Here is a 16,260-nt window from a genome sequence, read left to right on the forward strand (position 1 = left end):
AAAGAGAAAAAATTCTTATTTCTTGCTTAAATTTAAAAAAAATGTAAGAGCAATCACGATCTTCTCATCGTCATAGAAATCGCCTGATTCTATTTAAGATGTAAAAAGCACAAATTTAATTCGAAATTGTCCACCTCATTTAAACTAAGGCTCCTAGGAGCCTTAATTTAAACATATTTATTTATATTGCATTTGTTCTCCAATTATGAAATAATTCAAATAATTAAAAAATTTTTAGTGTATTATACGCAGTTTTGTGTGGGGAATTTAATGTGAGGATTTAATTTCACAATAGCTGTAATTTAATGAGAAAAAGTCTGCATTTTTTGTAATGCGAAAATCGTAAATCAAGACCTCCTTTAAGATTTGCAAATATTTGTATTTATCCTAAAATTTACGATTCATACTAACCATGTTTCTTTCTCTTTAAGGAAATTAATTAATATTAAAAAGCAAATTTATTGTTTTTATATTTTTTTATTTACGATAATTTACTTCTACTGGATGTTTCCATTGTGTTTGACCTGCTTGATCGACTGGCGCAATGTACACAAAAGCAACGGTAACCAGAACGAAGCGGAAAGGTACACAGGCATTTAAATTTCTAGGAAATTCGGTGAAGGAAGAATTTCATTGAAAATGTGGTTTCATTTGAAAGTTAAGTATAAGATGGAATTCTGTAAGCATTCCAAATAAATTATGGGATATGTGTTGATTAATCTTAAGTGTCGTCGCCCTCAACTCAGCGCAGATGTGTTTTAAGAGGTAATGTTTAATCACCATTTAGAGAAATTTGTAAATTCTCTTTATTATGAGTTTTAAAGTTTTATTACAACGTATACATTTGATGTAGCATTCTAATAGTTTTCGTTTAAATACATACAGAAAGAATTGTGATAACAACTATCAAAATGTTCCGGTCGACTAACATGTGTGTTACTGGATCGTAGGTCACAAGATGTGAAAAACAAGCATGTTTTGCATTAGCTTGCTTGTCTTGAATTAAAATGTTACTTGATCTGTAGTGTTTAAAAAGTAATGGATGTAATATATTGATGTCTGCGATTTTTTTGACAGAATCGGCGTAATATAAAACTTAAAAAATTTTATTTTATTGCCAAGCTTGCTTCCAGAAATTTTAGTAAATTACGGGTAATGAACGGAACTTTAGTTTGGGAAAAATATGAAAATATAAACGAAATCAAGTTTTTATAAAAGAGTAAGTAATATTAACTATTTAAGACATCTGAATGTTAAAATTGGGAAATTTAGGGATGGTACCTTGATAAATTATTTCATTATTCTGGTTCCTTATAATATATTTTTACATTTCAGTTAAAAACATAGGAATTACATTAAGGCAATTTTAATAAAAAATAATTCTTAAACAACCTCCTTTAAAAAAATCACATCCCCGGATTTTGTTTTCAAAAGAATGTTTTATGTATTTAAAGTAAACAATATGGTGTTTGGAAATGTATTTATGAATTCAATTTAAGTGAAATGTTATTTCTGTCCATTTGACCTCTAAATTTATTTATAATATAGCATTAAAGTATATTTAGTAGAAATTAAATATCTGTATTAGAAGTTGTTTACTGATATGTTTTTGTCTTTGCTAAGCAAAATGTACATTCAAATATTGTTAGAAGATGATTTAAACAATAAATATTCAATAAAAATATAGTATGAATTTATGAGCAACCATGTAGGCTGTTCTTTTAGAGCTTCATTAAGTACAATTTATAATTTTGTATAATAAATTACTATAATTACTTTACTCTTATTTATAAAGAATAAGCTACTAAGCAAATATTTAAATTAGCAATGAAACAATGTAGTGTATAAAGTATGTTGTGTAAAGCTGTGTATAATAATTTAACATAGGTGTATGAAAAGTTAATTAAAAATTTCAAGGTTACATTTGCAATTTTAATCATAAGTAATTAAGTTACATATGTTATGTATTTGTGACAAATTGTTTTGAAAATTGATTTATTTCATGTTGAGAAGTAACTGTATTGTTTTCATTTTTTTCAATGCAAATAAATGCACTTCTTGTTTAAAGATGAAATTGTAAAATGTATATTTGAAAATTTCTTTTGTTTCCCTATATGATATTGTTGCATAAGCATAAAGGAACAGGAACTTATATAGAATTGAAAAATATTGAAAAAATAAAACAAATTCTTGTTTTGTAGCATTCTAAATAAAGAGTAAATATTAAATAAAAAATATTAAAATTAAGGTACAACTCTGATATACGCCCTAATTTCACCAAATGTGGCGATATGTGTTCTGCGCTGGTTTTTGGCGCGACTGCGTGTTGTATGGCAACCCTGTTGACGTTGAAAAATCTTTCGCTGGAGTTCATTGGTTCCCATGATGCTTTGTGTCTGAGAAGCTGGGGGGAAAGATTTAATGGTGAAAATTGTTGAATTGAAGTTTGGCATAAGGAAATATCGTCGTGGCCATCCTGTTGAGGGGCAATGGGTATTTGGAGGTGTAGAAAGAAGGTATGGGAGATTATTTTTAGTGGCTGTGCGTGATAGAAGTAGGGATTTGTGATTATTTGTTATTTTATTTATTTGTGAACCATAATATGAATTTTCTGGATAGTGTGTCTGGCTGTCATATAAATACGATAGTGATTACGTGGCGGTATGAAATTGGTATTTCTGTTGTTCGAAAAAGCATTAATGGTAAGTGCATTTTATTTTTTTCTTGTTCTTATTTGGTAGAATTTTATGTTCATTGTTTTTTTAGTATGAATTTCTGTAGTTATTGTTGTTTTTTTTAATTGTTTGAAATTTATTTTAGTTATTTTGTTGATTAGTGCGTACCGTCTAAATTATGCAATTCGTAGATGTTTTTTAAAGTTGAAACAGAACGCTGTGTGCATGGTATTCTTTGAAATTTATTGTTGTTATGTTAATTTATTAAAGCGAGGTGTGCGTAGTTCGTAAATTCGTTCGTTGCCTAGATGGTGCCATTCTTAGATGTTTTTTTAAGTTAAAACATATCGCTGTGTACATAGACTCTTGTCAAATAATTTTGGTTAGAAACTTCACGGTTTTGCTATCTAAATTTTTTGTTTTTGTTTTGGATTTTTAGCTTAAATTGTGTGTTCAAAACGTGGTTTTTGCATTCGGGAAAACCGTGTTTTTGGAGACATTTTAGGCTTAAAGTTCGAAATGTAGACAAAAAATTTAGATAGCAATATGGCAGCGTGGAGTTTCTCACCAAAATATCGGAGTAGTTCCAAAATTAATGAGAATTATTAACATGCAAAAATGTAGAATGATCCTAAAGACTTTCCTGTGAATTATTCCCATCATTTTAATACAGGAATCGTTATTAACCATTTGAGCCATTTTAAAAGGCCAGATGGTATATTCTCTCATTATACAAGCAACAATTTCTCATGCCCTCACTTTAATTTTTCAAATGTTATTACTTAGCAGAAATATCAGGGCATATAAGTAGCCCTTAATTTGCATGTCTTGGATGAAACTATTTCTTCATTTGGAGAGTTATATTGATTCTTTAACTCCTGGTGAAAGCTACTTATTGGGCGATCTTGATGACATTTAAAAAATATTGCCAAACTTTTGATATTTATCATAAGTTGGCAGACGTTATCAACATATCAAAAGGAAACACATATCAGTAATTTAAAATGCAAATTTTTGTTATTGAATATAGATTGTACAATACATTAAAACATTAAATACTTACCTTTTCCAGGAAGTTCTGCAATTGTTTTGCACTTTTCTCCCCTTATATTCAGCAATTTGTCTGTACTTAAAGACTCGGAGGATTGTATAGACTTGGCATATAGACACAACCTTTGCACTGCTCACACCACTCACAATCATAATTACCAAAAAAAAAAAAACAGTTGAAACTTCAACATACACTATAATGAAAATAAAAGAGTCATTCTATTTTCACCATGTCAAAATAATAATTTACAATGAAAAACAAAGAATATGTGGTCGAAAATGAAATATCCCACAATCCCATCGATTCAAGCTATCAAAAAAAAAAAAAAAAAAAAAAAAAAAAAACATAGGTTTGCAGAATAATATTGTTATCCAACAATGGTGGTAAGGTTGCCAAAATAAAATCATGTAACAATGACATTGCCAAATTTGGCATACACCCTATTCTTCACTTTAGTAAACCTTCTATAGGATGATATTTTGTTACGGGAAATAATTGTTGTTTGGTGAGAAGCCACAACTCCTTTCTTTCTTAATATTTTCGCTGACATAGAATGATGGCACTGTTTCTTGCTTGAGGTAGCCTTGTGTAAACAAGAATTATTTTCGAACCTGAAATGTTGTTATTAAGTACTGCATTAAGTCATTAACTTGCTGTTAATGAAATATTTGAGTATTAATATTCTCTGACAACTTATTAAAATTTGGCATATATTTTGATACACAGCATGCCAACACCATGTTGTTTTTCGCATGCTAAATGCCAAGAAAGCAAGCCATGCCGATGCATCCAAATTTTGTTGTCTTTGGATATTAGAAATGTATCTGACAGCTTTTCAACAAATCTTGTTAAAACGTTTCTTTGACTCTGCACCTTACTTTTGAGACTGAGCTTTTTAGCAGCCAGATTTTCTTGGTGAATGGCACAATGGTAGGAATTAAATTTAGAAAATTTGTCGTCCTTCTTGCAGAGTTAATAAATCCAGTATTATTCTCAATTATAGGTGGTTCATCCTCGGCTGTGAATGCAATGAGTTTTTTTTTTTTTTTTGTTGATACATTCTCTTCAGTAATATATTTTTTTAATTGCGTGATATATGCTTTGCCTTCGAGCATATTTTGCCAAAGACAAAAGTCAACAGTGCTTGTGTGGCAGAGAAATCAGGAAACGCCATTCTTGTGAACATCAGAAGTTGTGATGAGTCAGTAATATCAGTGGATTCATTAAACTGAAGGGAAAATATGCACATTTTTCCTAATCAGGTTTTATTTATATATTGATTTCGTTCACCATATCTTTTACTTATCGTGTCTCATTGTGTTACATAATAGAGGCTGAGATAGAGGATAATTTATCGCTGAGATTATTTAATTTTTGTTTTTAAATTAACGAAATAAAGACTCCAACATTGCCAGCGTCGTTTCCTTCACAATGGCCTCGTTTGAGTATGCCTTTTTTATGTGATGCAAGAATGTAACTTACTTTAAAGAATGCTTTTGTGTGATTCGTTGCTTCATTTTTGGTGGTAAAAAGACTTCTTTGTTGAGCTTTTAGAGAAGATTTCATTTATTGAATGCAAGTTGGTGAAAACCAATGCAACATCCCTATATGTGGTCTGATGTGTAATTGTACCTTTTTTATGATTTACTAGATCAGAGAAATTTTGTTAGTTTGAGACTAAAGTTTTTGTCTTGTCTCAAGGCAATATTGTGATTGTGCTGGTGGGTGCCTAAAGATAGAAGTGCAGGCTATCAGGTGCCTACCAGCCTCTAGTTGAATTCCACTGCTCTAAGCTATGTCTTCCTTTTTTTTTTTTCTTTTAAACTATCTAGAGTAGAGTCCCACAAACTCGACATAATGTGTACTGAGAGACTGTCGAGTTTCCGAAAAGTCGAGTTATGTAGAATAAGGGGTTGCTTTTCAGAATTCTTAATATTTAACCTTTTGATGCACGCAATGTTATTTTTATAATGTTTTTATGTAATGTCTAGAAATCAAATATTATGATCCTAAAGACAAATAATATATGCATTTTAAAAAATCTACTCTTGCCCATTGATCTGAGATATTTTGCCAAAATCTGGCTGCATGTTCTTATACCTCACTATGTCATCATATATTAGCACCAGCTGTGTGTTCTCGTACCTCGCCACGTAATCATATACCAGCACCGCGTTGCATTTTTGCTCTTGCCACGTTTTCTTATATTATTAATTTTTTATGAGGGTTTTGAATTCACATTGTTTATTTAAAAATATAGTCATTCCTTTCTTTCCCCCTCTTTTTCTTTTTTTCTTTTCTTTTCTTTTTTTTTTTTTTTTGTAACTATGGCATTAATAATCTTTAATTTACCAAGTAATGAGGTAGATGATGTATCGTTTATTGCTTTAATGCACGATTCTCAACTTATATCTAAAACATTTTGGTTATAGTAGAGAGAAGGGTACTTCTTGTATTATCGTGAAGTTGTTTCATTTATCACCAAGAGTGCGCAATGCCTAGTTTGTGCAATTCTCTGATTTTTTCCTTAAGTGAAAATAGATTGATGTGTACATGGATACCGAGTTTGTACAATTCTTTGTCTTGTTTTTTTGGCTTTGTGTAGCGGTGATTTTTGTGCCAAAAAATCGCCATTACACAAGCCAAAATAACAAAAAATTGCACAAACTCGGTATCCATATACCACCACCTATACCATCTTAAACTTAGTTTTAAAATATAAACTTGTGAAATTTGCCAGCATTCTAAGAAACTTCAGTAAAATTTCTGCAGGAATACAGAATTTTGCTGAAAATTTTCTAAAGGGAACAATGAGGAAATACGTTTCCTAGATAGATGCTGCTGCCGAAGATTGCCTGAAGCTGAATCTCTGCAATTCTCTAATGTTTTTTTAAGTGAAAACAAATCATTGTGTGCTTTAGAAGAAAAATAGTGCAAAAAAGGTACAGAAAGATTTGAAGAAGAATGTAAGTGTTTTATTTTTTTAATGTATCATGTAATTCTTATTTAATAATTTAAATTTGTATTTTAAATTGCTAACATGTGTTTTCTTACTTAAGATATGATAACACACCAAACAAATATTAATTTAGAAGTCAAACGGCAAAAATCAGCGTTATATTTTCAGATTTTCACAGGACTAGTTTCGATGGTTTCAACGAACCATCATCCTGAGCTGAAAAAGCGCAAGTGAACGAGATAAGATAAAAAAGTCTTTCTTGATGATGGTTTGGTAAAACCATCGAAAGTAGTCCTGTGAAAATTTGAAAATATAACGCTGATTTTTGTTGTTTGACTTCTAAATTGTGTTTTCTTTTCATATGCTGATAATGTCTACCAACTTATGATAAATGCTGATAATTTGAGAATCTTCCTAATAAAAAAAAAATGTGAAAACTACTAATTTGCATCTGATAAGCTGATAAGTAACTTTTATCTTTTCATCTGTAAAAAATCACCAGATTGTGCCAAGATGGTTGCATTAATATGCATTTTTCAATGTAAAAGTCGGAGAACTACTTTTTGTAACCTGTTGATCCAGGAGGAAGGGGAGCATAGAGTTGCTTCACTGTATCAAAAACTCGAAATCAAATTGTATTTGACATTCAGCCTATTATTTATTACTAAAATCAATGAATGTAACAAGCACTGCTTACAAAATGCACTTGGATTTGTATTCAGTGTGTATTTTATATTTAACTTAGGAATCATGTAAATTCATGACAGAATTGCATAGCTTTGTAATTGTTTGTACTTCTACCATCGTTTATTATATTTAAAAAAAAAAAAAAAAAAAAAAAAAAAAGAATTATTCATTTATCTCTGCAAAGCTTTTAGTGCCAAAAAAGGAACATAGTATGTGTTTTATAGCTAGGTTTATAACATTTTGAACTCTCCAAACAAAGTTCCCACTCTGTCCCCCTTGTCGGGCACTTAACTGACTTAGGCTTCTTTATTGTGGAAGTTACCTTGTAGGGTATATATATTTATTTTGACTAACAAGTTAAAGTTTAATTTTAAACTTTTCTATAAGCCTCCATTCCCCTAATTGTCAATGTCAGAATATTTAAATTTGGTAGCACATGTGAAGGAATGCAAATTCTACCTTGTGAAGAAAGAGTTTAAAAACCGATGGTTTAGTAGGAAAGTTAGAAAGAGGCTATTGCTATTCACCTCTGTTGCATGAGCTTGTACTCTGTTGCATGAGTTATTGTTGGTTTACATGGCTTAACTGCATTCACTTCCTGCCACTAGCTTCGACGCAGGCTTAAGAAACAGGAATTATCTGAACCCCGTGTCTTAGTTCTACTACTTGAGCATATTTTCAAATTTTTAGTTTAGTTCGATGATTTCAGCTACCACCCAAGGGAGGCATAGTGTGTTAGTGTCAAGTTGACGCATTGTAAATTTTAAAGAGTTAATAAAGGGTATTTTTAACCCTTCTTTTGTGTAGTTTCTACCAGAACTTACTGCATGTGCGATTCTCACTTAGAAGTTAAACAAGTGAACCCTACAACCTAAGAAGTAGGCCATTATTACCACCTATGAAGGGACAGACAATTACAAACATGCCTTCTCTGGGATTCGAATCTGGGCCCTTTGTTATTGCCCTATGCAGTGACAGAGCTCGGGCTTTAACAGGAAAACATTCTGGTGTTATTTCTCAAATGAAGAAAGTCACACCTGACACTAAATTTGCTCACTGCTCCATTCATCGTAAAGCTTAAGTAGCCAAAAAAATCCCAGAAAGCCTGAAAATCGTTTTATATCAAGATGTGAAACTTGTTAATTTTATTAAAAGTCGAGTTTTAAATTCAAGAATATTTATGATTTTCCAAGAGATGGGCAGTGAACGTGAAACGCTTTTTTTGAATTCTGAAGTAAGATGGTTATCCAGAGGCAAAGTTTTAAATCATCTTTTTGAACTTCGATCAGAAATTCAAATTTTCCTCTGTGATTCAAAATTTGAATTGCAAAAATGTTTATTTAGTGAGTTATAGCTTACGCATTTAGCATATTTAGCAGATATTTTTGGAAAGTTAAATGAATAAAATTTGGAGAAAATAAATACAAGGACAAGGGGTTAATTTGTTTACCATTACAGATAAAATAAATGCAGTGATAAAAAAACCTGAGCTAATAATCAAAGAATTAGATAATAATATTTCATGTCATAAATTGTAGCCCATGAATTCAGACTTCTTCTGCAGTCCAAAGAAAGTCTCAGATCCGGAATCATTAGGACTTTGGCGATTCTGGATTTCAAATTATTTTATTAATTAGCCACAATTTTTAGTACTGAGCAGCCGAATTTAGGGATTGCAAAATTTTTAGAATTTAGGAGAGACACTAGGTTGTAGAATTTACGGGTGGCAAAGTTTTTAGAACTCGGTAAGGTAATGGGCAGTAAGGTAAAGGATCTGCAAAGACTGCACCCAGGGGCAAAATGCATCGCTTTCCCCCCACAACCATTCGTGGCTGAAAGTGGTTGGTGATTCTGGCCAATAAATACAATGTTAACCAGCGTAAATAAGTCTTACCTTGCCATCAGGTGATTTTACATGTTAGAAACTCAGTTGGGAGAAAAATCACATTTCAACACACTTTTTTGTTTGTTGAATATTATATTCTTTTCTCCTAGATTTTTTGGTAAGGGAGGAAGTTTTTTTTTTATAATTATTATTTTATTAATTTTTTTCGTTGGTGGTCTGAATATTGGATTTTTCCAGATATCGGACGTCTGGATTTTAGATTGTGTGCACTAAATACTTCTAGTATATACTTCTAGTTTGAGTGAATATTTGTGATGTAAATAAAGACAGGATACTATTTATGCTGTTGCTTTATTTTTGAGTGAATATTTGTGATATAAATACAGACAGAATAATATGTAAAATGAATTCAAGTTTGTGTTAAGCATTATCTTTGGAAGTGAAATGTCACATATGTGCATAATTAGTTATATCTTGTATGGGAATTTCCTTCCTCTCTGTGGAATACAGACTTATGTTGTGTTTTTAGCGATTAAATAAAAATATTGTCCAACATTATTAGAAATAATTTGTGTTTTGAATTCCAGGTAGTGAAACACATATCTTTACGAAGTTTCTCTGATTTCTGTAGGAATATGCGATGCAAAATAATGGAAATTTTTTTACGCTAGTGATAAAGAAGTCTTTCACATCCATTTATTTTATTTTAGAATTAATGGTCCCATACTATACATGTTAGGCTATCTTTCTTGTAGAATTTCAGTGCTTGCTCTTTCAGTTTGTTTTGAAAAATATTTTTGCTGACTGGATGACTTTCATAAGCCTCCAGAGTTCTATTAAGCCTGTTGCTTTTTAATATTTTTGGAAGTTGTATTCATTTTTATAATTTGGAGGGAGGAATGTAAAATTTCTTTTCGCTGAAAATTGTTGCTGTGGCATTTAATATTTAATTCAGATTATTTATTATTGTTTTAGGTTTTTCCTGTCTGTAAAGTGTTGGGTAAAAATGTATTTACGGGTGTGCCTTGGCGAAAATTGGCGATTTTTGGCGGCACATGGATACTGAGGTTATGCAGTTCTTTGAGTTGTTATTTTGGTTTTGCGCCAAAAATCGCCACTGCACAAAGACAAAATAACAAGTCGAAGAATTGCACAAACTGGGTATCCATGTACACATCGACCTATTTTCACTTAAAAACATCAGAGAATTGCACAAACTTGGCATTGTGCACTCCCGTGATTTTATCCATGTGCACATTGACCTATTTTCACTTAAAAAAAATCAGAGATTGCACAAACTTGGCATTGTGCACTCCCTTTATCCATGTACACATCGATCTATATTCACTTAAGTCAAAGGAGCAACGAACAAAAAATATATAATCTCACTATACTACATTTTAAATCAAGCTATCAGATAACGTAAAAAAACGAAATTTATCTTAGCACTACACAAAGGAAATATTCACGGACCTTATTTAAAAATTTCTCTTTTTTCAGTCAAACAAAATTCCTTAACAGCATCTACAAACTTTAAAATTATATGAACTAGAATCTGTATACTGGCGATGCCACATAAATTCACAAAAATATCCTCTGTAGTGCCAGTAACCTCCGACGTTCGACCATGTGCATTCATTTCCTTCTTACACACAGGATACTTATAATGGCTTTTAAGTAAACCTTCATTTACACACCACTTAATTAACGCTCTTTTCCCCTTTTGTTCCAAATCGTACAGAAACTTCAAATTAATCTTACCACATTCAGCCATTCTGCCGTCTAAACCACAAAGCAAACAATGTACTTCCTAACTAACACACACCACAAGCCCTTACAGATCTTTTCCCATAATTCAAAATTTACCACAATTGTTCAACCGATTAACAACAACTTCACGATAATATAAGGGGCACCCTTCAATCTACTCTAACCAAGTGTTGAATTACAGATAGTTTGTTGTTGTCTTTAATCCTCCTGATCTTAGGTCAGGTCTACGAACTTTTATCTTGGTCAAGAAAGAGAGGATAGTGGCAGTCATCAGCTAACCCATGGGGCACCTTGTAGGTTGTAAAAAAACTTTATCCAACTTTCTCTCAGTTTAGAAGAAGTATATTCTGATGAATGATGAGAGATGGAATCCAAGGGTCTTCTACCCCTCTTTCCCTACCACAACCCTCTCAAGAACAATTTGGCTTGATGGTATTTTAAATACCCCCTGCTACATAGATACTAAATATTTGCAAACATCCATACCTTCTCCAGGATTTGAACCCATGCCCAATTGTGTAACAGTCGGAACTACTAATCACCGTGTCCTTTAAGGGCAGCACCATAGGCAATAACAGCAATAGTAAAATTACACTTGCTTTTTTCATAACTCCCTAGAGCCTTGATATCAGTTCTCGGTTTTCAAGAAATAAAAATAAAAATTTCCTTAAGCTTATGATAACACTTTTGAATTCAGAAATACTGCTAGTAAATTTTAACAAAATATTGATAATCGTATCTCTGTGCATCTAAAGAATTTAAAATTTGCATTCTGATTACTTAATATCAAATTTAAATACATATGTAGCAATGTAACATTTTAAAGCCAGTCTGTGAATAATTTTTTGTGATACCAGGATTCAAATTATTCAAATATTTCTCCAGTTCTTTAAAAAAAATTAATATTGAAAAATTGATACTTTTTTGTTATTGAAACTGGATGCAGAAATGTATGAATGTGGGTTTAAATGTATGTGCATATATATATGTGTATATGTATGCACACAGATGCTTTCATACTCACATATATATATGCATACACACATTTCTCAAACTGGTACCGATAACAGAACAGTACCGAAAATCATTAGTTTTAAAGATAATCTGTTTTGCTTGCTTTATATTTATGTTTGGATAATTTTTTTAAAGCTTGTGTATTAGTATAGGCTATATATAACTTACTTCTGAAATTTTTTATATTAGGTTGCATTGTTTAAATTGATGTGCTGTTAGCTTTTGTATTCTTTTGAATACAAAAATGGCTACTTCCGTTCAAGCTTGCCTTCCTAATAGCTGCAAAAATCAACATCAAGTGAAGCCTGTTGCCAAAAGTCCAAATATTCTCCGACGTTCTAGCACTAAGCAAAATGCTGGTATGTATACATTTTGTGCTTGTGTTAATAACTACTCATGCAAGATGAGGGGGGGAGGGAGTAGATATCTTCTACAAAGTTTAAAGGCAATTTTTTTGCAATTAACTTTTGACCTTTTTACTTCCTTGTACGAAGTAAAAAGGAAGTATCGTAATTGCAAAAAGTTTCAGGCAGCATATTTAAATGAAAATATCCATTTTGACCAATCGCGAATGCAATTAACGATGTTTTTATGTGACATCTGTACGTAAAGACAGAATAAAAGACTCTTTTTCTCCCAAAAAATTATAAAACTGCTTTCAACTGAATTCTGAAAAGAATTTTTCGGGGTGTCTGTACGTATGTAAGTACGTGTGTATCTCGCATAACTCAAAAATGAGTAGCCTCAGAATGTTGAAATTTTGTATATAGGGCTGCTGTAACATGCAGATGTGCACCTCCCATTTTGGTTGCAATCTGCCGCACCAAAAGTATATAAATATATGTATATATATATACTAAAATACTAAGTCATCTGTGAAAATTTTTCCTTTTTGTTTTGTTTGCTTAATTTCTTTTATACATTGTTCTAGATTTATTATAGTATTTGAATAGAACATATGGCAACAATTAGATAATTCTTCAAATGATATAAATTTTGTGCATTCTGAGTTATAATATGAACGAAATATAACGCTGTAGAGTGTCGCTATGGTAAACAAATATAGTGAATTTTAAAGAGTGGATTTATTTTATTGTGGTTTATGCACTATCGACAAAGTAGATTTAATTCAATTAAGTATAAATGAAATGCAAGAAAAAACGCGTATAATTTAATATTCCGTACACGGAAGTCATGTGATGTACACATCAGATTTTTTTTTATTTATAAAAGGTTTGAAATGTTTAATCAGTCACCAAATTTTTAATTAAATGATGTATATATCTGAATTTTTTTTTGTTTTTTTTGTTTTTGTTTTTGGCCAAAGCGCATTCAATGAACGAATGACTGAATCTTTTTCAGAACTAAATTATGGGGTATTTAGTTGCTGAAACTGCGTCTAAAATAAATCCAGTGCTAAGTAACATTGTTTTAAATGTTGCTTTTCTTTTAAATATAATTATTTGTTCAATATAAAAGAAAAACGTGTTAATAATCAAATTATTCATAATTGTATATGAATCAGGATAGACTCACCTTATTAGCATTTTTAGAGTTTTAATCAGCTTTTGAAATCTGTTTTTTATATGAAATGACTGTATTTTAAAATTACATTGATATTTGTTGAAAAAAGTATTGTTTTGAGGGAAACTGACAAATGCTCCTTTTCTTTAGAAAGCAAAAGTTTTCTGTGTAGTTTTTTATGTTTGATGCTGATATATGCTAAGAATAATTATGAAGTGGTAAGCAACAATTTTAACAAAGAAGCCTCTTTTAAGCCAATAATGAAACCACTAATAACCAGAACAGGCATTTCCCGCCTTTAAATTTGCTTTTAAGGCTCTTAAAATGCAGTTCTTAAAAGTCTTAAATAGCAGTTGCAGATAGGTGTAAAAAGACGAAAGTCATTATGTAAAACATACAAAGCCATTATTTAGGTCTAAAATTTTTATGCGTATAAAGTTGAGGCACTTTTTAATTGATTACAGCATAATGATTGTTTTGCTACTTAAAAATTTTTACTTTACAAGAATCATTTATTTATTTTTTATAAATCCTTTCTCATTTATAGTTTGTCATTTATTTCTTATTTTTGTACTTTCTGATAATCCACACTTCTGCTGAAAAGTCAAATTTGTTGCCAACTTTGCAGTACATTCTAAAACTCATTGGCAATTTTTAAAAGCATTCTTGAACTCGGCAGAAGGTAATTTTTTGCCAAGTCAATGCGTAAACAGCAGTAGTACTTTTCAAAATAACAGTGTACTATATTCAATCAATAAAATTAGAAAAGCAAAAAGTATTGGTATTAAAACACTTATCTTATTCAAGAATTTTTTTTTTTTTTTTTTTTTTTTTATTTTTTTATTTATTTTTATTCCCCTGCATACGTGTGTGTTTTTCTTTTTTTCATCTACCCAGAGATCACAACTGTCATAAAAAAAAAAAAAAAAAAAAAAAAAAAAAAAAAAAAGAAAGAGAGAGAGAGAGAGAATTGCTGAAACTCATCATCTGTACAGTTCAGTACTACTTCGCACTGTCCAAAACAGACATGTGCTACATGCATACTTGGGTTTCTACATAAATATTTTTGCCGATATCATAGGTTGGTACAAAACTATTTTAGTGATATTCTGCTTTGCCTCATTAACATTTTCCTGACATTTTAGCAGGGTGTATGGCTAATCAGAAAGTAGTCATAATTTTTTATTATCTTCTTTCATAAAATTACTTTAAGACACTTTACAATTGGAATTATATATCAGAAATACATTAAGAATATGAATTCTATCCACCTTTTCAAGCAACCTGCATGAACTATCCTCCAGAACCCATAAAATATATATCGCACTAATTTTTCTCTTCATAGAAAAGTTTTTCTGTATCATCAGACTTGTTTCATGTAGTTAATCAAATAAAGGGGGAAATTATATATATATATATATATATAAATATAGTTTTAATGGGAGCAATAGATCGATTTGTTGTACCGAAATAATCTACAGTTTTATATCACAAATAATAAAAGCATAGGGCACCCTTTATAAATTTATGAAGATGATTTACATTTTTGACAGTGCAATTCAGTGAATAGATGTCGTTATTTAGGTACCTAGGCTAACCCTCTGAGCATTATGACCTTCTTTATCTGGTCATCAGAAGTTTTGCTACTTGGCATATATTAGCTTATAATTTAAGATGGTACTTACGTATTAATGCAACCAGGCCAAAATTCGCATAAATCGCCAAATTTGGCAACCCTACGTGTTTAGACGAAAGTTTATTTGTAAAAAGAAAAAATAACACTGGCCGTGTACTACCTCAGCAATGGGTTTTCGGCGGAATTTGCCGAGAAAAGAAAAAGACTTTTTTGGTTAGTGTACCTAACAGAAGTGCCGTTACCCTCATGTAAAAAAAATTGCGAAAATATGAAGGAAGGAAGCATCATTTATTCGAATTGCTGGAAAGGATACAATACAAGTGAGTTCGAAAATGCTGGATTTCTGCATGGAACTGTTAATCACAAATATAACTTTGTGGATCCCAACACGGGCGTTCACACACAACATGTAGAGCGCACGTGGGGCTCAGCCAAATGGCGCAACAAAAAACAGAGAGGAACAGCCCGTCATCATCTTGACTCATACCTTATCGAATTTATATGGCGCCAAGCTCAAGCTGTTAATGGCGAAGACGGTTTTCAATCAGTGCTAAAAGCAATAGCCAAAAGATTTCCACCGAAAAAATAATTCTGCAACTTATTCAAATTCGAAACCTGAAGGGTTTAATTGCTATTTTATATTTTAAAACAAAATAATATAAAAAACTGTATTAAAAATTATCTGTAATTAATAAATGTACATTTTCTTTCTATTCATACTTTTTTACTCAAACTTACAAATCGTGCCAACCTGGTTGCGATAATACGTAAGTACCTTTAAGATATTTTGCTTTCTTACTTTCTTTAATAATGTGAATATCATCTTCATGAATGTGCATTTATGAAAATACAGACTAAAATAAGTAATTTGCAAACTCAATTAATAAATGCTGTTTAAGTACCGGTCTTCATGACAGATCTAAAATCCTGCGCCACTCAGAGGGCCAAAGAGATCTAAAGAGTTTTCCGAATTTTATATGAATAATAATAATATAATAATAAAAGCCTGGGTTTTTAGTAAAATTTTGTCTTGAGCCTGGGTACCTAAATAATAACGTGAGAATCATTTAATCTATTGTTCCAATTAAACTATATGGT

The 16,260-nt window shown here is 31.1% G+C and overlaps 1 protein-coding gene across 2 annotated transcripts in view; it reads left to right on the forward strand.

Annotated features, from left to right (window-relative positions):
• Nucleotides 1-476: 476 nt before the first annotated feature.
• The window catches only part of LOC118204883 (uncharacterized), a 60,090-nt gene continuing 44,306 nt past the window's right edge, over nucleotides 477-16,260 (forward strand). Inside the window, exons 1-3 of one of the 2 annotated variants that reach the window (XM_035377181.2) lie at nucleotides 477-765; nucleotides 6,499-6,692; nucleotides 12,192-12,361. In XM_035377181.2, the coding sequence (XP_035233072.1) occupies nucleotides 12,247-12,361 (115 nt within the window). In that variant the 5' untranslated portion in view covers nucleotides 477-765; nucleotides 6,499-6,692; nucleotides 12,192-12,246. The remainder of the gene's footprint in view (nucleotides 766-6,498; nucleotides 6,693-12,191; nucleotides 12,362-16,260) is intronic. The other variant, XM_085821162.1, reaches the window with a different exon arrangement.

Source organism: Stegodyphus dumicola, chromosome 7 (assembly GCF_044657685.1).
Source record: "Stegodyphus dumicola isolate Sdum_Otavi_A_Nest chromosome 7, ASM4465768v1".
In the NCBI taxonomy this organism is placed as follows: domain Eukaryota; kingdom Metazoa; phylum Arthropoda; class Arachnida; order Araneae; family Eresidae; genus Stegodyphus; species Stegodyphus dumicola.